Source organism: Dermochelys coriacea, chromosome 4 (assembly GCF_009764565.3).
Source record: "Dermochelys coriacea isolate rDerCor1 chromosome 4, rDerCor1.pri.v4, whole genome shotgun sequence".
Lineage (NCBI taxonomy): Eukaryota > Metazoa > Chordata > Testudines > Dermochelyidae > Dermochelys > Dermochelys coriacea.
In genome coordinates this window covers 945,568-968,482 of record NC_050071.1, presented here as the reverse complement: position 1 = coordinate 968,482, position 22,915 = coordinate 945,568, and the positions used below count along the sequence as shown (strand labels likewise).

At 48.2% G+C, this 22,915-nt stretch overlaps 1 protein-coding gene across 1 annotated transcript in view; it reads right to left on the bottom strand.

Annotated features, from left to right (window-relative positions):
• Window positions 1-2,719: 2,719 nt before the first annotated feature.
• The window catches only part of LOC119854513 (class I histocompatibility antigen, F10 alpha chain-like), a 100,623-nt gene continuing 80,427 nt past the window's right edge, over window positions 2,720-22,915 (bottom strand). Inside the window, exons 7-8 of the mRNA XM_043514019.1 lie at window positions 5,241-5,282; window positions 2,720-4,676 (exon numbers count right to left, since the gene is read on the bottom strand). Coding sequence (XP_043369954.1) covers window positions 4,672-4,676; window positions 5,241-5,282 — 47 coding nt within the window. The 3' untranslated portion in view covers window positions 2,720-4,671. The remainder of the gene's footprint in view (window positions 4,677-5,240; window positions 5,283-22,915) is intronic.

Below are 22,915 nucleotides of genomic sequence, written 5' to 3'. Positions count from 1 at the left end.
AAAAATCATTTTAGAAAATATAAAAATTTTGAAATTTCATTTAGTTATTTTAGAAGATTTTTTTACATGATTTCTTTCTACTACTGACATATCAGAATAGACTGTGTAAAACAGTCTCTTTTATAAAATCATTAAGGGCAGCTTAGGTACTAGTAAAAACATTTTAATTTTCTAGATCAGCGGTTCTCAAACTGTGTGTTCGGACCCCAAAGTGGACGGTGAACCCATTTTAGTGAGGTCACCAGGCTGGCTTAAAGAAAAGGAGTACTTGTGGCACCTTAAAGACTAACAAATTTATTTGAGAATAAGCTTTCGTGAGCTACAGCTCACTTCATCGGATGCTGTAGCTCACGAAAGCTTATGCTCAAATAAATTTGTTAGTCTCTAAGGTGCCACAAGTCCTCCTTTTCTTTTTGCGAATACAAACTAACACGACTGCTACTCTGAAACCTGTCAGGCTGGCTTAGACTTGCCTGAGGGCTTCAGTGCTAGGTGATGAGGTTCAGTTTACAGGACCCTTGCCTGGGGCTGACTCCCTGCAGCTTCAACCCCCGGACCAAGAGCAGTGGGGCTCAGGCAGGCTTGGACTTCGCCCCCCCTCCTGGGGACAAGTAGTAATTTTTGTTGTCAGAAAGGGGTCATGGTGCAATGAAGTTGGAGAACTCCTGTTCTAGATCAAAACATCCCGTCAGCCGCTCACTCACAAGAGCCCCTGGGCTGCCTGAAACCGGCACAGTCATCATCACAACCACAACAGAGTGAAACTACACTAGACCACGGCCGCTGCAACAGCCCTCCATCAAGAAGGGAAGTCATCACACAGAGAGGAGGCAGCACCAGCTCCTGGGAGACTACAGGGGGGTATGGATGAGCCTGGAGTGGGCTCTGGGGTGGGGGATATGGACAGGGAGCTCCCCAACCAACACCAAGCCCCTCCATCCCCACACCAACTAGGGCAAATCACTGTCCACACAGCTGAGATGCTATTCATCTCTTAAAGGAAGATTTGAGGGGGATTTTTGACCTTTCAACTCCAGAGAAATAGGGGTAGGTAAGGGTACAAGGCCCTGCCCAGAGTGAGCTTTTTGATGCCAGCTCACGCCCTGCGATGGGTCAGGGAATCAGCTCCCTTTCGGAAGAAGGTGCCTGGTTCAGAGGCATCTTTAAGACCAGCCACCATGAGTAGAGGGGAAGGCTATAAAGTTTGCACTGGCTGCTCCTGTGCTCTCTGCTACTAGGCGAGATGAACCCTGGGCACCAAGCTCCCAAATTCCCAAAGGAGGAGCCACCTCCATGTCCCCGTTACACTGTGGTATGATAGAGTCTCACGTAGGAGGTTAGAGTTAAACCCAGCAAGGGCTGCAGGCTCCATGGGACAGGCAGGGGGGCTTGGCCCAGTCTGTGGAAGCTGCTAATGGAGGGGTCTCCAGGCCATCTCTGTCTCTCACCTGCCTCCCTCACCAGCCTGTGGTGGGTTCAGGCAGCCCCACTACGGGGGAAGGAACAAGGCAGCTCCCCTGCTGTTCTCCTGAGCACACTGGACTACTAGTGCCAGGTGCAGCTGCAGCATCACTAACAGGGAGAGATACAGTAACATCAGATTGACTGGATCGGAAGCGAGTATGGACACGCTAACCTGGAGTATCTGCAAGGTTCTTACTGGGCACCCGTGTGAGTTTTAGTTAAAAGTTTTGCTGATAAGCAGAAATTATAAGGTTTTGCTGTTGCTAGAGAAATTGCTTTAGCCCATTAGGGGGTTATGATTGGATAGATGTATAGTCAGGCTTTGAGTAAAACAATTGGCGAAGGTATTATAAGAAGAACTCTCATTTTAACTATATGAGGGTGAGAAAACAAGCTCATTGGAATGTAACTTGGGGATATGGCTCAAGACCAGAACTGCTAGAATTTTTAACTCTTGCATGACCAGACTGTGGAGAAGCCAGAGCCCCAGATGACACAACGCTGACTGGCCCTTAGGAGATGTCTGTCTGCTTTATTGGGAGTGGTGAGCATTAGTATTCTGCTGATCAATTGGTGATTGCTAATAAATATATGTACATGTTTAAAAATATTCACACTGTGATAAAGGTTCTTTCACTGGAAAAAGGTCCTGTGAACCCGTAGAGAGTCATTGCACCCCGAGAGGGAGGAGAGAGCTGTAAATTGTGAGGGCAAAAGAGAAGGTCTTAAGTGGGGTTCTCCAGGGATCTGTTCGGGGTTCAGTGTTTAACATCGTTATTAATGACCTGGATGTAGGTACAGAGAGCAGACTGATCAATGCTGCAGATGACACAAAGCTGCGGGGTTGGGGGAAGGAGGTTGCCAGCACTTTGGAGGATAGAGCTAACATTCAGAGGGATTTGGATAAATTGGAGAACTGGGCAATAGACGACAAAATGAAATTCAACAAAGACCAATGTGAGGTGCGCCACGTAGGGAAGGAAAACCAGATGCACAAATACAGAATGAGGCAAACTGGCTCGGCAGCAGCACTGCTGAGAAGGATCTGGGAGTGGTAGTGGGTGAGTGTTTGTTAGGGGAAAGGCTTGAATCATAAAAGATGAAGAGTTCAGGTGTACTAAGTGTTTCTTTCAAACTCTGATACTTATGGTCAATAAACCATAAACGGCTGAAAAAGTTTTGAATCCGTTTATCTATCTCTATGCAGATATGCCTACAATAACTGTATTTGACAAAACTCACACAAAACTTAAAACTGTTACCTGAAAGTATTTTTAATACTAATAGTTGCATCTATTTGACATTTTTCTAAATACTTTCCCAAAGTTTCAGATAAATTACATCTTTCTTGGAGACAAATATCAGAGTTAGTCTGATAGTCTATCGTGTTAGTCTGTATCCACAAAAACAACGAGGAGTCTGGTAGCACCTTAAAGACTAACCGATTATTGTGGGCATAAGCTTTCGATAACTCCTCCTTATCTTTCTTGGAGGTAATTTTTAGGCTATACCGTGGTTTGATTTTATTTTTCATTTAATGCACTACGAATATAAACAATATAGGCCCTGGGCATATTTCACAGCATTGTAGGTGTTCGTTGAACAGGGGCACTTGTGGTGTGAAAAATGTTTCTCTTGAGTTTGGACCGTGACTATATCTTGAGCAAGAAATTTGGACCTTGACAAAAAATAATTCACTACCCCGGCATTAAGGGCTGCTCTGAAGAGGACGGTGATCAAGTGTTCTCCACGTGCACTGATAGTAGGAGAAGGGGGAATTTAGGTTACACATTAGGAAAAACTTTCTAGCTCTAAGGACAGTTCACTGTGGAACAGGTTGTCACAGACTCACAGGCCAGTGCTCTCTTGGCTCCGTCTGGCCCCTGGGAGGAACTGGCTTTTCAGAGTATTGACCCTACACAAAGTCACACTCTTTGCTCAGGGTTTAAGCTGTAGGCTTCTCCTGCGCCTCCCAGTACTGCCCGTCTGAGCCTCCAGCATGCCTGCCTCTCTCGAGCCTGCAGTGATTCTCAGCCAGCAGAGCACAGTAGGGTTTATTGTACATCTGGAGCAGATTACAAGACGTTCTCAGGGGCGTCCATCTGGGTCTGTCCCCATCCAGGTGGGCTCAGGCCGCTCTTTGTTCCCAGCCCAGAACTGACTCCTCCTTTCTGTGGCCCACTCTATATCACCCCCAAGGCCCCACGTCCATCTGTCTTCTTTCCCCAGCAAACAGGTCTCCGGTGACTCTCTCTTCAGCTCTTTGTTCTCTCCACTGCCCATAACTGGCTGGCTCCAAGTTCGGATGGGCCTTCGGGTCATCAGTCGCTAAGTTACAAAGTGTCCAGGCCATGGTCTGGGGTCCAGGCTGCTAGACTGGGTCACACCTGGTCCTCTACAACAACAGACCCCTCCCCTCTCACCTGGGTTAGACATGCAGCACATGGGGGAAACCGGGGCACACAGTTACATACTCAACATTAGAAAATATCCCACTTCATCACACAGGTTGCCTAGAGCGGATGTGGAATCCCCATCATTGGAGATTTTTAAGAACAGGTTGGACAAACACCTGTCAGGGATGGTCTAGGTTAACTTGGTGCTGCCTGAGATTGGGGCTGGACTTGACGATCTCTTGAGGGACCTTCTAGCCCAGCATTCCTATAGCTCTATGAATGGTGAAAAGGACATTCGAGGCACTTACAAACTAAACTCAGACACTTATTCCTGTCCAGCAGACGTCCTCAGCTGATGATGGCAACAGCGCTACTTGCTGCTAGTAGACCAGGCCATTTACCAGGTTAGAATCATGAAATTCAACAGAATAAAAAGCCATCCCCACCAGACACACAAGCAGTTACTGCTCACAGATCTAGCACACCGTTGAGTGTGTGCAAACAGCACTGCGCAGCCAGAGCACTGTGTGCACACACTAAATCGGGCAAATACTAAAAGAGTTTTTAATCTATTAAAATTTTGGACATTAGTTTGTGCAAATAAAACATTACAGAAAACTATGAAATCTGAAAAGCAAAAAGTGGTTCAGTGAGCAGATAGATGAGGCCAGAAATCCCACACGGGACACTCCAAGTGCCAGAGAAAAGCTAGGGAGGGATTGATTGGTTCTTGTAGGGAGACAGAGCAGAGCTCATCCATCTTCCTCTCTTGGGTCCTCTCAGGTTGTGGCACAGACTCCAACAGGCTCTGTTAAGCTGCAGAAGTTAAACACAGGCAACGTCTATTAAAGGGAACCTGCCACAATGTTTTGCGATGACAGTGCACACTGCTGTGGGACGGTCGCCCTAGTGGCCATGTTCAGTGGACAAAATCTCTAACCCCGTCGACAAAGCTTGTAGCTCAAGTGTCAGCGATCTGTGTTCCTGGAGCCTCAGGTGCTGGGCTCTGTCCCTCCTGCTTCCTCCCTGCAGTTCACGGGAGACTGTTCTCTGAAGCAGCTGGAGTTTATCATTGCAAAAGCTGAGCTCAGCCCATGCTGTACCAGCAGCCACAGAGAAATCCCTCTCACTAGAGTCTTTCACACCTAAAGTCATGGCAGAGAAAACAAGGAGGATTTGGCTGCAAACCTGTTCCTGCACCTCCAGTGTGAATAAAAGGGAAATAATAGATCCAGAACTCCCCTGTTCTGCTCCTTGAGGCTGGTTTGCTAGAGGGGATGGTCCAGGGAGACTCAGGGTTCAATGACTTGGACTAGGTGTCTCTCTCTAAAGGCCTCAGTGAGAGCAGTGAACCCCTAGGCTAGAGCCCCCCTCACTTACCCTTGGCAGATAGGTCAGAGCCACTAGATCCTTGGTCATTTGCTGTGCAGAGGACGAGGAGAAGACATTAGCGTCTCTCACAGGGCAGGGTGTCAGCGTAGTTAGTAGATACGGGGACTCCTATCCAAAGGGAACAGTCATCACCTCACTCTTCCCTAGCAGTGAGCTGGTTGGTTCACAGACCAGTCTACAGGGCAGCTGCCCAAGCTTTCCATTGTTCACCTGCAATAAACGTCAACATTGTAGGGGGTCAGCACTGCTCTGTGCTCTTCATGCCTCGTCAGAACGGGAGCCCGGACTACTCAACATTCAACGGCTGGCAAAGCAGGAGATGCTGGGCTAAGGATACCCCTGCCAAACAACCTCAACTCCGCCTCCTTTGGTCTGTGTCCAGAGGGGTCCCTCACGCAGACCACAGACATCACTCTCCTGTTGGGGACACCGGGCATGGCCACTAGGTAACTCAAGGGGATGGAAGACCACAAGTGTCGATGAAGCCCCCTCGCTCTAGGCCCAGGTGGCCCCCCCTTCCCTTTTCTGCCCGGAGATACTCACAGCAGTCATGCTGAGGAGTTTGCAACAGTGTATTGCAGGCGCAAACTGGCTGAAGCAAGATTAGGCCAAACAGGACAGAAATGTTAGATAATGCTGAACAAACAACTCCATATATGGTGAAATAGATGATAAGAGGAAAAAGGGGAACTGACCGGTATACCGGATTGGCTCTATGGGTACTGAGGGCAGCTTGCTATTGGATAAGTATGCTAAAAAAAGAATGTATAAAAATATGTGTAACTGCTTGCACTGGGGTGCAGGATTTGAGATTGTGGTCTCCCTGTACCACTTGAAGCTTCAAATAAACTTTTCTACTTCTCCACCCCGTTGTGGTTATTGGGCGACGCACACTGGGCAATGAATCCAGCTGTTGCTTGCCTCAGGCACTCTGTGCCGGCAACAGTTTTTTGAGCCCAATGTGGGACTCGGGACTTCAATACAAGCCTTGCTCGCATCCCTTGCGGGGACCGGTGGATGAGGACCCCGACCAACACCCAGTGCATGCGGGAGTGATTCCCAGTGGCCTCGGAGGGGCATAGCCCAACCGGCCCCGTAGGGCACAACGGTGCAACGCGCTTGATAAGTGGAGAAGCGCCGCAGGCGACGGTGTGGAACCAGTCCTTCGGATAAGGTAGGAACCTTTTGAAATCCGGATTGTCTGCTCTGTTTGAACCTGGGGATGCCCAGAGTTACCCTGTAGGCATGGGACAGGGACAGAGCTCGGGAGGAAGGGCACAGTGTACGTCCCTAGAGTTTCAGAGTAGCAGCCGTGTTAGTCTGTATTCGCAAAAAGAAAAGGAGTACTTGTGGCACCTTAGAGACTAACAAATTTATTAGAGCATAAGCTTTCGTGAGCTACAGCTCACTTCATCGGATGTGTCCCTAGAGTGTATCCTAGCAAATTGGAAGGTATTTGGATTGGCTCCTATGACTAAGAATAAATTAAAACGATACTGTACAGTTGACTGGCCTCAATATCAACTAGAGGACCAGGAGTGGTGGCCACCAGGAGGGTCAATTAATTACAATACGATCCTCCAGTTACTTTTGTTCTGTCAGCAAACAGGGAAATGGAATGAACATCTGTATGCGCACTTATTTTTTGCTTTGTGTAATCGAACAGATGTCTTACAGCGATGTAATTTGACTCCGACTGGTTCGGTAGTGGCTAATGTTAGTCCCCAGATCCCCACCCCAACTGTGATGGCAGGTCCAGCGTCCCCTTTGGTCCCTATACCCCCGCCTGATAGTGCCCATACTGTTGGCTTATATCCTTTACTTACCAAAACTAAAATCTCCCGTCCTGGCATGGACGGGTGTCCAGCCACAACTGTGCAGGTCTATACCCATGTGCCCTTTAACCCTGTGGATTTGGCTGCTTTCAAAGTACAGGCAGGGGAGTTTTCCACCAACGCGAGTAGGTTTATTTCAGTTTTCGAGGGCTGCATTAGCAGCTATAAGCCGGATTGGGACGATTGCAACATCCTCCTGCGCACCTTATTGTCTGAAATTGAAAGACAACAGGTCGTGTCCAAGGCAAGGGAGGAAGCACAGAGACGGTATGACCGGGATCGTAATAATGTCCCTGACCCGGATGAGCAGGTCCCCGAGTAGACCCCAGGTGGAACCCAAATGATCCTGTGGGTATGACCCGGCTTACCACCTATAAGCAGTTGATTTTGCATGGACTCCGTCACTCGGCTGTCCGACATAATAATTGGGCAAAACCATATGAGGTAATGCAGGATCTAAAGGAAAGCCCAGGGGCCTTCCTACAGCGTATTCGGGACGCGATTTGACAGAACACCAATGCAGACCCCGATGATCAGGAAACTGAGGCAATCATTAAGGGAATTTTTACAAGCAGAGCAGACCCTGATATTAAGAGAAAGTTACAGAAAAAAGAGGATCTAATGGGCATGACCATTGCACAAATCTTAGAGCCTGCAAACTGAGCTTATAGTCTAAGGGAGGCAGAAAAGGAGAAAAAGTAAGTTAGAATGATGGTAGTGGCGGTACAGGCCGGCACTATGGGAAGTGGCTGGGGAGGAAGGGGCCATGGACGCGGACGTCCAGGCCCACAGGAGAGATGACTGGGTCGCAACCAGTGTGCCTTGTGTAGACAAGAGGGACACTGGAAGAATGAGTGCCCAGAGAGGAATGGAAAGGGGGGGGCACCCCTATGATGGCAATGGAGGAACAGGAATAGGGGTGTCAGGGGGGACGGACTGCCCTGCCCCTGGAACCCCGAGTAAAGATGCAGGTGGGAAGTTCAGAAATAGACTTTTTAGTGGACTCTGGAGCAGCATGAACTGCCGTGAATCGACCCCTTCAGTTGCCGGTAGCAGACTCCCTTACCGTGCTGGGTGCCACAGGCAGAGGCACCAAGTGCCCAGTGTATGCCCCAGCGGATGCACTTTGGGAAATAGGACTTTATCTCACAAGCTGGTCTATCTCCCTGAGTGCCCGACTCCTCTGCTGGGACGGGATCTGCTTTGTCGCCTAGGCGCCACCTTGCAGTTTACTCAAGATGAAATAACCCTTACCCTACCCCCCGAGAATGCAGGGATCATGGCCCTTACAGCTGAGCCCTCAGCTATGCAAGCCCCAGAATGGAGCCTGTGGGAAGACTGGGTGTACCCTCTAGGGTGGGCAGCAGGGGTCCCAGGAAAAGCTACCCATCAAGTCCCTGTTAAGGTCCAGCTCCTGCCAGGAAAAGGCCTGGTGCAAGTTAAACAGTATCCAATTGCGAGGGAAGCCAGAGAAGGTTTACAGGACACTATAGATCGGTTCCTACCATATGGAATTCTCCGGGAATGCCAGTCAGCCTGGAACACTCCCATCCTGCCCGTACGAAAACCTGACGGCACGTATCTCTTGGTACAGGATCTGAGGGCGGTTAATGAATGGGTTAAAACTCGGCACCCCCCGGTTCCAAATCCGTATACCTTACTGGCTTCTGTAGGAGGCCAGTATACCCATTTTTCTGTCCTCGATTTGAAGGATGCGTTCTTCATTATTCCCGTAGATACCTCGTCCAAGAAATCTTTTCTTTTGAGTGGGAGGACACAAAAAGGGTTAAAAAGGAACTATGCTGGACAGTATTGGTCCAGGAGTTTAAAAATTCCCCCACCCTTTTTGGCCAGGCTTTGGCCAGGGATCTGGAAGAGTGGAACAACGAGGAGGGGGCTCTTCTTCTTCAATATGTAGATGATTTGTTAATTGCTACAGTGGGCCTAACCCCATGCCTCAAAGCCATTGTGGGTCTCCTGAATTTTATTGGCCTCCGAAGATATCGGGTTTCAAGAAGCAAGGCTCAAATTGCCCTCCCGATGGTACAATTCCTGGGGTTCCACATAAGGCAGGGGGAGCGTCAGCTTTCCAATGAGAGGAAGGAGGCTGTCTGCCAGGTTCCCGTTCCCATTAATCGTAAACGCCTCAGAGCCGTCCTGGGCATGGCGGGGTTCTGTCAGATACAGATCCCGGAATTTGGACTGTGGGCTAGACCCCTGTACGACTGTGTAAAAGGAGCTCAGATCATGACCCCTTCTATTGGACCCCAGAGGCCGACAGGGCATTTAAAATCTTGAAAAGGAAGTTGATGGAAGCTCCAGCTCTGGGCCTCCCAGATCTCACAAAGTCGTTTCAGTTGTATGTACATGAACGAAAGGGGGTGGCCCTAGGAGTGCTCACACAGTTGTTGGGAGCATGGAAACGTCCCGTGGCCTATTTCTCTAAGCAGCTGGACCAAGTGGCAAAGGGATAGCCAGCGTGCCTGCGGGCAGTTGCAGTCACAGCCCTGACGATGGCTGAAGCTGAGAAACTAACTTTGGGAGGGACAATACAGATATATACCCCTCATATGGTCCGAGCCTTATTGGATGCAAAGGGAGGCCTTTAGCTCACCCAGGCTCAGATGGCTAAGTATCAGGCTAAACTTCTAGAGAACTCTGAAGTCACCTTACAGTCTTGCCCCTCCCTTAACCCCGCCACCCTCTTACCGGAGACTGAGGAACAGGAACATGATTGTTTAGAGATCATAGATGCCCAATACTCTAGCCACCCAGACTTAAAAGATATACCCCTCCTAAATGCAGATCACGAGTGGTATACTGATGGTAGCAGCTCTGTGATAAATGGGCAAAGGAAGGCGGGCTATGCTGTCGTAACCCTTCATGACACTGTGGAAGCCAAGGGTTTGCCCACTGGGACCTCTGCCCAGCTGGCTGAACTAGTCGCCCTCACCCGTGCGCTTGAACTGTCAAAAGGAAAGCGGGTCAATGTTTTTACCAATTCAAAATATGCCTTTGGAGTGCTACATGCTCATGCTGGCTTATGGAAGCAAAGGGGAATGCTGACAGCTCAAGGCTCCCCAGTTAAGTACGGGCCCCAAATCCTCCGGCTCCTAGAAGCCGTACAACTCCCCTCGGAAGTGGCGGTGGTACACTGTAAAGCCCATCAAAGGGAAGATCAAGATGTGGCCGGGGTAACCCCCGAGCAGATAGAGAGGCTAAGCATGCTGCCACCCTGATATCCCCTCAGACTGAGAATGCCCATATGCATGCCCTTATCCCATCCGTGGGGGAGCTTCCAACCCTCCAGTACTCTGGGGAGGAGAGACAGCTAATTGACAAACTCTGTCTCCAGGAAAAGGAGGGATGACTCCATTCCCTGGAAGGGAAGGTCCTGCTACCGAAGGGCCTGATCCAGCCAGTGTTACAGAAATTACATCAAACCACTCACTCTGGCAGGGAAGCACTTATCCAACTGATGGGAAAGTACTTTATAACTTCTGGACTCTGACCCCTGGCTACCCAGGTACAGGTGGACTGCTTAGTCTGCCAAAAGAATAACCCCCGACCAGGACATCCAGGGCCACCCGCTGCTCTGGAACCCACTCCGGGCCCCGGGCAGGTGTGGCAAATAGATTTTACTGAGTTTCCCCAGACCCAAGGGTTCAAATATCTCCTTGTCTTAGTGGATCGATTCAGCAGCTGGCCAGAAGCCTTCCCATGCTGCAATTGCACTGCCAGGATGGTGGCCCTTAAGTTTGTTAAGGAGGTCATTCCTCGCTTCGGACTTCCCCAGTGGATGGAATCTGATAACGGGACACACTTCACATCAAAGATCGTCCAAAGCATCTCAAATGCCTTCCAGATCCCCTGGAAACTCCATATGCCCTGGAGACCACAAGCCAGCGGCGTAGTAGAGCGTACCAATCAGACCCTTAAATGACATCTTTCAAAAGTGTGTCAAGAAGCCTCTCTGTGATGGCCTGATGCCTTACCCCTTGTCCTGCTCTGCATCCGCGCTCTCCCAAAGAGTAGATTAGGGCTTAGTCCCTTTGAAATTATGTTTGGGAGGGTATGGCCTATGAATGGCACACCGGTTCTGTCAGGGGAGTGGGAGCTGGGTAATGGTTTTTTGTCTCGCTATATGTGTTCCCTGTCTGCTGTTCTCTTGTCTCTTCACATACTAAAAACTCCCAGCCTCTTCCCTTGGACTCTCCTGTCCACTCCTTACAGCCCAGCGACTCTGTGCTTGTCCGCACCTGGAAAGACGAGCCTCTCCAGGAAAAGTGGAAAGGACCCTACATCGTCCTGCTGATCTCCCATACAGTGGCAAAGGTCGAGGCAAAGGAAGAACTGGATCCATCACCACCCACCCCTTCATCAGCAGAGCAGTGGACCGTCCACGCCGTTGACTCCTCATCTAGTGACGATCTCGGGCTAAAGTTACTGTTTAAGAGACACAAACAGCGGGCACCTTAGCGCCAAAATGGGCCCACTCAAAAACTGGAAACCCTGGACCGGGAGGACCCTGATAATAATTAATCATGTAACCCTGTTATTTTCTATGCTGTTATTTCTAAACTGTGCATATCGGGAACATAATTCCTTTGTTTTACTTGCGCACCATGTTGCTACTTTAACAAACCAAACTGATTGCTGGGTGTGTGCTCCAACTCCACTTTCCCCCAGAACAGGAGTGCCCCTTGTCATGCTGCCCTTAACCCTAGCAGAATTATCCGCCACCAAAAAGCAGGAAAGTAGAAATCGAACGGACTCACCGTTCTGGGATAAGAGCTCTTTGCAGCAAGCTACCTACCAGGATCAGGAGTATTCAGTTGCAGAGCTCACTGAGGGAGTGTTTTGTTTTACCCGAAACCAATCTGATCACTATAGGCGTCCTGTGGGAAGGAGCTCCTGTGTTATTACATAGTGGGCTGATGGATATTGGATAAAAACCAAGAGGGGAAGTCAGCAATGTGCATGTAATGGTTCCTCCCCTTTTGGGGAAACTCTTACGAATGATCTTTCCACAAAAGGAGGGTCAGGAAATATAAATTGCCGTTCAGTTAACATTTCCACGATAGCAGGCTAATGGTGGGTTTGCAGTGGTCCTTATGGTGAGTGCAATTTGCACAGCACAGTTAGGAATACCCCCCCTTGTACCCACTCGGGAGGATGGGAAGCCCCCCTGGGGGCCTATGAATTGTTTGGAAAAGCGGCCTTAAATATCCCAGGAATCCCTCTAAGAAATAGTCCTTATTGGGCCCTACAGGATCACTATTTTGTATGCAGCCGAAAGGCTTACAAGGTATTGCCAGTAAATTGGACATGTGGCTGTTATATAGCTCATGGAGTTCCTCATCTTTCAATAACAACCACACTGCCCAAAGGAAAGATTAGGAATGCCCGAGATACCTCTGTTGAGTCACAGGAAGAGACCCAGCAGTGACTCAATGCGGCCTTGGAGGGCAATGCTAAGAATCCCCTCACAACTGAAAAGCTTACAGGTTGCTCCATACTGGGAATTGTGCCACTGATTACCGGGCCAGCCATAGCATGCATAGGCCGCTATATTGTAAGGCTTCAAAATGGTGCTTGAAAAAGTAGCCTTAGAATTAGAGGACTCGATTTGTGATCTAGGGTCAGCAACAGTAACATTAAATAAGGAGGTACAGCAGCTCAGAATGTATTCCCTCCAAAACAGGCTGGCATTGGACTACCTTTTGGCATCCCAAGGGGGTCTTTGTGCCCTTGTCGGGTCCCGATGTTGTGTATATGTAAATGACAGCAGTTATGAGATTTATGATAAGGTGATACAGGCTGAGGCCCATGCCCGAGCAGGAGCACAGGCTGCTTACACTGCCCGTGAGAGTGATTGGTCGCAAACTTTGTGTTCAGGCTGCGGTTTGTCATCTTGGCTTGGTGGTTTATTTAGGCTGTTGTTAAAAAGTTTTCTTCCTGTTTGAATCGTACTGATGGTGTTATACTGTGCAATATCATGTGTAAAAAGAAAAGGAGTACTTGTGGCACCTTAGAGACTAACAAATTTATTTGAGCATAAGCTTTTGTGAGCTACAGCTCACTTCATCGGATGCATTTGGTGGAAAATACAGTGGGGAGATTTATATACACACACAGAAAACATGAAACAATGGGTTTTATCATACACACTGTAAGGAGAGTGATCACTTAAGATGAGCCATCACCAGCAGCTGGGGGAGGAGGAAAACCTTTCATGGTGACAAGCAAGGTAGGCCATTTCCAGCAGTTAACAAGAACATCTGAGGAACAGTAGAGGGTGGGGTGGGGGGAGAAATACCATGGGGAAATAGTTTTACTTTGTGTAATGACTCATCCATTCCCAGTCTCTAGTCAAGCCTAAGTTAATTGTATCCAATCTGTAAATTAATTCCAATTCAGCAGTCTCTCATTAGAGTCTGTTTTTGAAGTTTTTTTGTTGAAGGATAGCCACCCTCAGGTCTGTAATCAAGTGACCGGAGAGACTGAAGTGTTCTCCGACTGGTTTTTGAATGTTATAATTCTTGATGTCTGATTTGTGTCCATTTATTCTTTTACATAGAGACTGTCCAGTTTGACCAATGTACATGGCAGAGGGGCATTGTTGGCACATGATGGCATATATCACATTGGTAGATGCGCAGGTGAACGAGCCTCTGATAGTGTGGCTGTTGTGATTAGGCCCCTGAATAGAATAAGATGGTGTCCCCTGAATAGATATGTGGACAGAATTGGCAACGGGCTTTGTTGCAAGGTTAGGTTCCTGGGTTAGTGGTTCTGTTGTGTGGTTGCTGGTGAGTATTTGCTTCAAGCTGGGGGGCTGTTTGTAAGCAAGGACTGGCCTGTCTCCCAAGATCTGTGAGAGTGATGGGTCGTCCTTCAGGATAGGTTGTAGATCCTTGATGATGCGTTGGAGAGGTTTTAGTTGGGGGCTGAAGGTGATGGCTAGTGGCGTTGTGTTGGGCCTGTCCTGTAGTAGGTGACTTCTGGGTACTCTTCTGGCCCTGTCAATCTGTTTCTTCACTTCAGCAAGTGGGTATTGTAATTGTAAGAATGCACGATAGAGATTTTGTAGGTGTTTGTCTCTGTCTGAGGGGTTGGAGCAAATGTGGTTGTATCTCAGAGCTTAGCTGTAGACAATGGATCGTGTGATATGATCTGGATGAAAGCTAGAGGCATGTAGGTAGGAATAGCGGTCAGTAGGTTTCCGGTATAGGGTGATGTTTCTGTGACCATCGCTTATTAGCACTGTAGTGTCCAGGAAGTGGATCTCTTGTGTGGACTGGTCCAGGCTGAGGTTGATGGTGGGATGGAAATTGCTGAAATCATGGTGGAATTGCTCAAGGGCTTCTTTTCCATGGGTCCAGATGATGAAGATGTCATCAATGTAGCGCTAGTAGTGTTAGGGTATTAGGAGACGAGAGCTGAGGAAGTGTTGTTCTACGTCAGCCATAAAAATGTTGGCATCCTGTGGGGCCATGCGGGTTTGTTGGCAAGATTAGGCCAAACAGGACAGAAATGTTAGATAATGCTGAACAAACAACTCCATATATGGTGAAATAGAGGATAAGAATAAAAAAGGGAACTGGCTGGTATACCGGATTGGCTTTATGGGTGCTCAGGGAACCTTGCTATTGGATAATTATGCTAAAGAAAGAATGTATAAAAATATGTGTAACAGCTTGCACTGGGGTGCAGGATTCGAGATTGTTGTCTCCCTGTACCACTTGAAGCTTCAAATAAACTTTTCTACTTCTCCACCCAGTTGTAGTTATTGGGCAACGCACACCGGGCAACGAATCCGGCTGTTGCTTGCCTCGGGCACTCTGTGCCGGCAACACTCCCGCCTGCCAATGAATAGCAATTCCCGCCGGTTCAGCTACACCCAGTGGAGTCGGGTGGGCGCACATTCCCCTGTCACCCTAACCCTGGGGTTGGCAGCCTTCCCACCTTAGACCAGGAGGTCTGAGCAAGTCAATAGCCCCTGCCTGAGCCCTGGCTGTTCCCTGCTCTACCCTGCCGGAGGGCTGGTGCCTTAGACGGCCAACTGCCCTGTTGCTTAGACTGTTTTTCCAGGAGCATCAGCAAAGGGACGTGGCCTCCCTCAGAGACTAACACTGAGGGAGAGCCACACACCCCTACACACCCATTCTGATGGGACACAGGGAGCCCAGGGCATAGTTGAGCATCTGAAACCTTAACTCCCTGTTAACAAAGTTCTTGCTTGTGAATTTCCGTTGTTCTGGAGTAACGAGGAGGAGGGAGGGAGGCATGATTGAGGGCCAACTGTAGGAGGAAGGGTGGTGCGCTGAGGAGGTTTTGTTGGCACTTCTCAAAGCCCCTCCATTACCCACTGAGGCACCCCAGAGAGGGTAAAGAGAAAGCTGGACGACTACACCCTAGCAGGGCCCAGCAGATTTGCGCATTTTATACTGACTCTTGGTGACAGGCATTAGATGGTCTCAGATGCAGACCATCATTTATGTAAATATTTTCCATAGTTGTTAGTCTTGGTCTTGTTCCTAAAGGAGACAACTGAGGAGAGGATTTGAACTCGTGGTCATTGAGGTGACAGAATGATGCTGATCTGAAGTCAATGGAAAGACTCCCATTGGCTTCAACAGGCTTTGGATCAGGCCCAGATTTCACAAACATCAAACTCCAACTTTCAGATGAGTCAAAAGAAATGTAACAATAAAAGCAGGTCAGACACCTTCAGGGTCATACTCAGCCACACACAGCACAGCTCTAGGGGGATAATAATTCAGCCCAACACAACCGAATAGATTCCTGACCATTGCCTTGTCTACACTAGCAAAATTGGGACCCCTACCCTGAAGCAATGCAATTCCACCAGAGATCGTAATGGTGGAGCAATTGAGGAGATGGGGTTCAGGTGGCTTTAATCACTGTGTCATCTAGAGTTGCTCTGAGCAACATTAGATAATGTGTCAACAGCACAGATTAACCAACAAGTTCTGGGAATCTATTAGGGACAATTTTTCTTTCAGAAGGTGGAGAAAGCTACTAGGGGAGAGGCTGTTCTAGATTTGATTTTGACAAATAGGAAGGAACTGGTTGAGAATTTGAAAGTGGAAGGCAGCTTGGGTGAAAGCGATCATGAAATCATAGAGTTCATGATTCCAAGGAATGGCAGGAGGGAGAACAGCACAATAAAGACAATGGATTTCAAGAAGGCAGACTTTGGCAAACTCAGGAAGTTGGTAGGTAACAACTTCCCTGTTGCCCATGGCAACAGGGCCCTCCCTAGTGGGGGTGTGGGTGCCGGGATAACCCCTCCTCCACCCCAGGCCCCACCCAACACTGTCCCCCCTTCCTGCCCCCACCCCCATTCCACCCCTTCCCCTGCCCTACTTCTTCCTGTCCCTGCTCTGCCCCGTCCCCATTCCGCCCCTTCCCCCAAGTGCCCATCCCCTCATCTCCCGAGCGATGCCGAGAGCTGGTGAGGCGGAGCGAAACATGGCCGTTCGCACTGCTGCTGGCCCCCAGGCCACCCAGGCCCCGCGTCCCCTGAAGGGTGGGGCCCCCCACAAAGCACGGGCCCAGGGCGCCCATCCCAAACTATCCAATGGACAGGACCGCTCTGTATGGGAAGCAAGTCTAAAGGGGAAGACAGTTCAGGAGAGTTGGAAATTATTCAATGAGACATCAAGGGTACAAGTGTAAACTATCCCACTGCACAGGAAGGACAGGATGGATGGCAAGAGACCACACTGGTTGAACCAGGAGATCTTCAATGATCTGAAACTCAAGACTCCTACAAAAGGTGGAAACTAGGTCAAATTACAAAGGATAACTATAAACAAATAACACAAGCAGGTAGGGACAAAATTTGAAAGGCCAAGGCACAAAATGAGATTAAATTAGCTAGAGACATAAAGGGTAACAAAAGTCATTCTATAAATACATTAAAAGCAAGGACAGGGTAGGCCCGTTACTCAAGGAGAAGGGAAAGACAATAACAGAAAATGTGAAAATGGCAGAAGTGCTAAATGACTTTTCTGTAACGTGATTTAGACAAGTTAGAAGTTTTCAAGTTGCCAGGACCTGATGAAATGCATGCTAGAATACTCAAGGAGCTGACTGTGGAGATATCTGGGCCATTGGTGATTATCTTCGAAAAGTCATGGAAGACGGGAGATTCCAGAGGACTGTAAGAGGACAAATATAGTGCGGGTCTGTAGAAAAGGGGATAAGGACAAGCTGGGGCATTACAGACCTGTAATCCCCGCTCCCAGTGCTGTTAGCTACGCTCCTCGTGGGGGTGGCTTTTTAGAGCGCTGGGAGAGCTCTCTCCTAGCGCTGGTGCCACGATTCCATGCTGGTGCCGTGGCAGCGCTTTAACGCTGCTAATGTAGACAAAGCCTAAGTCTTTTGATACTGTCTCACATGACAGTCTCAAAACAAGGGAAATACAGCCTAGGTGGAGCTACTATAAGGTGGTTACAGAACTGGTTGGAAAACCGTTCCCAGAGAGTAGTTATCAGTGGTTCACAGTCAGGCTGGGGGTCCCACAGAGATCAGTTCTGAGACCAGTTCTGTTCAATAGTTTCATCAATGATTTAGATGATGGCATAGAGAGTACACTTATAAAGTTTGTGGAGATACTAAGCGGGAAGGGGTTCCAAGTGCTTTGGAGGGCAGGATTCTAATTCAAAATTATTTGAATAAACTGGAGACAAGATCTGAAGTAAATAGGATGAAATTCAACAAGGACAAATGCAAAGTACTCCACTTAGGAAGGAACAATCAGTTGCACACATACAAAATGGGAAGTGACTGTCTAGGAAGGAGTAATGTGGAAAGGGTCTAGGGGTCATAGTGGACCACAATCTAAATATGAGTCAACAGTGTAACACTGTTGCAAAAAAAGCAAACATCCTTCTGGGACGTATAAGCAGGAGTGTTGAAAGCAAGACACGAGAAGTAATTCTTTCACTATACTCTGTGCTGATAATACAATTTAGCTGGAGTATTGTGTCCAGGTCTGGGCATCACATTTCAGAAAGGATAGTGGACAAATTGGAGAAAGTCCAGAGAAGAGTAACAAAAATGATTAACGGTCTATAACACATGAGCTGTGAGGTAAGCTTGAAAGAACTGGGTTTCTTTAGTCTGGAAAAGAGAAGACTGAGAGCGGACAGGACACCAGTTTTCAAGTGCATAAAAGGTTGTTACAAGGAAGAGGGAGAAAATTGTTTTCGTCAACCTCCGAGGACAGGACAAGAAGCAATGGGCTTAAATTCCAGTACAGGAGGTTTAGGTTGGACATTAGGAAAAACTTCCTGTCATGGTGGTTAAGCACTGGAATAAATTGCCCAGGGAGGTTGTGGAATCTCCAGCACTGGAGGTTTTTAAGAGCAGGTTAGACAAACACCTGTCAGGGATGGTCTATAGATGAAACTTAAACAGGCTGGAAGCTGAAGCAAGACAAATTCTGACTGCAAATAAGGGGCAGATTTGAGCTTCCCCTGGGATGGGGTAAATTCTCCATCCCTTAGAGACTTTACATCTGAAATGGGCATCTCTTTCTGAAGGATCAGCTCTAGTTTGCCCACAGGCTACCAGGTTGGTCGCTGGTGTGATTCCCTGCACTGGGCTTTGCAGGAGCTCAGACTGCTCTCTTCCAGTCTTAATGTCTGATTACTAATCTTCTCCCTTCAGAGACACTGTATTGCTGAGATGTATCCAACAGCCCTAGAGGCTGCAAACTGGAGAGCAAGACATGAACCCCAGGTACTGTGGGTTCCAACTCTAGCACAAGAACTTGACTGCAGAGGAACAGGGCCAAAGAGGACAGGGCCTCACAGACCCTGAGGAAATTCCAGCTTCAGTCTAGAAATCCGAATGAGAATTTTTCAGGGTTTGAGTTTAATGGATTCCCCCTCTCCCACTAGGAAAAACAGACAAACACACAAACGCCTTACCCCAGGAGACAGAGAGTGGCTCTAACAGGCTTTCATGCTCCACGCAACATGAATAATGGGCTTTGATCTTGGGATTAATTTCCATTGTCACCCAGGTCTGGTAGGTCCCGTCCCCATTGGGTAAGATGCCTTCAGAATAGGTCTCTTGCTGTCTGCTCTCCCCATTTTTCAGCCAGGTCACGGGGATGTCCTGGGGGTAGAACCCACTGACTTTACAGAAGAGGGTGGTGAGGCCATCGTGAGATGACCTTTCACTCTTTTTAGCTGTTGGGCGCTCTGGAAAAAAGAAGAAATTGAAGTTTTGAAGCTCTAATCCAAGCAGCCTTTGCTGGAGCTTTGCAACATAAACTTCTGAGACTCCAACAATAGGAGAAGATGGAAACCCTCTGGTGAGGGAGAACCACCATGTTAGAGGATTTCTGTGCTGAATTCACAGCATCAACAATGGTGAACCCCGAATCCAGGTCCCTGACCAGATTCTATTAGTGTGGAAACCAGAAGCCTCTACTCCCAGCCACAATGACACAAGTACCTTAAAAGACTTCACTAAGCTCCAGATACAGATGTCAATGCTTAATCACTAGCTACGTTTCTGCTCATTTCCTATCAGTCCCTGGATTTGAAAGAAAGAAGAATGTTGCCCTGGCCAGGGAGCAAAAAAAATGAACTAGATAAACTGACCAATTAGAGATGGAAAGGACCATTAAACAAAAAAATGACACATGGTTGTAAACTGCCCCTCAAATTAGCTAATATTAATTGGCTAATTTCTTGTAGGTTGTTAACAAAACTATTTACCCCAATATTATGGCTTTCAAAAGGATATACACATGTTAAAAAATCAGTATCCCAGCCCCTTGGCACTGAAATACACATTTCACTGCTGTGAATAGGTTTTTCTTCCTGACATTTGTAAAGATGGCAAAGGACAATATAATGTTCTGCTGAGGATTGTGAGAGAAATAAGCAACTAGTATAATGTTGCGAAGAACTGGGTACAAATTTCAAGTAACCTTGAACAGCAAGTGCAAACTGTTTGGGAACAGAAAGATTAGGGTGTGTAATGGTGCTAACTAATTTGGGGAATTTGTGTCCATGGTAACAAACAAGTTACGTACATAGGTAATAGTGAATTAATATTTTGAAGCAGACTACACTGCAACTATCCTCCTGAGTCGGAGTGGTAAAGCATTTATCCTCTTCCTGTCTATGTTTGTGCTGATTAATCTTTAACTAAAAAGCTTTAATAATAAATTTGAGTGTGATTATCTGATGTCTTATTGATAAAAGAATCAAGAAGTATGAAAGTGTTGCAGCAAAGGTACGTCTTGAGGGGGAAACCTTAAGGACAAGGGGAGCCTTCCTCCAGGTTAGTATGGGGAGGGCAATTCCACATGTAGGGGATGGCATGGAACGAAGCACAGAGATGACTGTGGGAGAAGTTTGGACAAAGGCAACAAGAATAAAACTACTGTCATTGGTGGAACACAGCTGTTGGGGATAACACAACAAATAACATGGTATGGACAGTGAATGAGGAAGAATTGCATGGTGAATTAAGCTGGTGGCCATAGAAGTGGTGGCACTTCCATAATTAAGCAAAATGCTCTAACATGCACAGGCAGATTGCCTTGATAACTGCTGTGACACACCAGGGGAAAAGGTAGAATTTGTGCTGCAAATTTGGGCTCATTTGGTCAAGTGCTGGCTCTGGAGATGCAGCTTCTCTACAATGAGCTGCTTTTAACATTTTCAGTTTCTTTTTTTCCAGCAGAGCTGGTGGGGAAGGGGTTGTTTCCCCACCCATCCCTGAAGCAAGCTTTGCTGAACTGCACCCTACGCCCTGCTCTATTTTGGAACTGGGGCTGGGGAATGGAAATGTAACCAGTAGGGACCTCCAAGGTGGGGCTAGTCCCCCTGCCTTACCTTTCCTCTGCATAGTCTCCTTCCCATACTCTAGAGAACTCCTTAGCCAGGAAATACATTCCTCTTCCAGGTACCGTTTCCACTGCTGGTTGTCACGTACTTCAGCCTCCCATCTCCTCTTGGTGATCTGAGCCCCAATATCTGCTGCCTCCTAAGTCACGGTCTCCTTATCGAAGGTAAAAAGAAAAGGAGTACTTGTGGCACCTTAGAGACTAACAAATTTATTAGAGCATAAGCTTTCATGAGCTACAGCTCACTTCATCGGATGCATTTGGTGGAAAAACTATCGAAGGTAAGAAAGTCTCGTCCGTCATATGAATCCTGGTAAAACCCCCAAGTGGTGTTGTCTTCTTGGAGACCACAGCCACATATCATCTGGATAATGTGAAACCCTGAAACACAGCTGAGGGTCAGCCGCAGCCTCTCTCAGAAATCTCACCAAGACCCCACTGCAGGTAGCCCAGTGGGTCCTCCCCTCGCTACTGGGCCCTCCGTCCCCTGAGAAATGGGGTTCTGACTTATGCTGTTGGGTCCTACACCCTCCAAGCTCTTTTCAGGAGGGAACCCAAACCCACAGGGGACGCCCTCTCCATCTGTTGTACACTAAAGACCCCCGCTGCAGAGAGCTCACCACTTTCAAGGATTACCTCACTGCTGCTTGTTCTTGTAAACTCCCCGCAGGGGGTGCAGGGTGGCACAACCCCAAAGGGAGTACTCTGGATATTGCAGGGGTTTATCCCCTCCAGCTCTCTTCTGTTCTCTGAGGATCCCCCCAGTACTGGTAGTCAGGGTCATTCTGGAGAAGAGAGGGCATGCAGAGGGTCTGTACCCCCTCTCTCCTAGTGTGGTTGTATTAATTTTGCAGAGTCCTCAGGGTCACTTGGTCCCCCACCTCCTTCCTTCATAATACCCCATGTCCCTGTGAGGAGGGGGTACAGGAGATCTGCCCCCCACACTAACCTCTGCTCATGTTTAAGGACCTCACAGTATCCCCAGGGTACCTCTGTTTCCATGCCCCATCTTCCCCGTGCCCCCAGCTCAATCTAGGAACGGCAAAACACCAACTTTGGATGCTTGGCCTCTTTTTCACATGGCCACTGTCTCCAAGTGATTCCCTGTAAGGATCAGGCCATTGACGGCCCTTAGTTCAGCTGGTCACCATTTTCCTACAGCTAGGCTAATCTTCACAACAACGGCCCCATCTCGCACACAACCAAGAGCAGACTCAATTAATACTGGCACCCCTGGGCGACAGAAGGCGGGGGTGGGGGGGAGATGGGAGGGTGGCAGGGGGATGTGGGGATGGCGACAGGAAGGAGAATTTAGGGGAGGGAGGCTGTGGGGAACAGAGAACACTGTGGGGATCATGAGGAAGACTGAAACATGTGGGGAACAGATCAGACCCCTCGCTTGGCAAACAGGGCAGAATGTGGGGGCACAAAAATAACCCACACAGGTCCCAAATATTTTCACTACTCCCTCACCCTGCATTAGATACATCGAGGTAAATGCCTAGATTTTCAGCAATGACTAGTGATTTTGGGTGCCCAACTGAGACCTTTTAAAGGGGCCTGATCAGAAAGTGGGAGCACCTGGCCTCTGAATCTCAGACACCCAAAAATCACTAGTCACTTCTGGAAAAATGTAGGTCAAGGGATTAAAATTCAATTTGGTGTCACAGCCACAGGTGAGAGCCGAGCCCACTAAGCTGTGTCCCTGAACTATGCCCCAGATCTGGAGAAACACCTGTAATGGTTGTTCTCAGAGATGTGTTGCACACGTCCATTCCACACTAGGTGTGCGTACCCCGCACACAGTCGCCAGACATTTTCCCCTCCATGATACCCCTCAGGCTGGCTCTAGCGCCCTCTAGTGTGGCACACTCATGTTGCAGGGTGAGGGGACCAGTTGACCCCGCACCTTCTCAGTTCCTTCT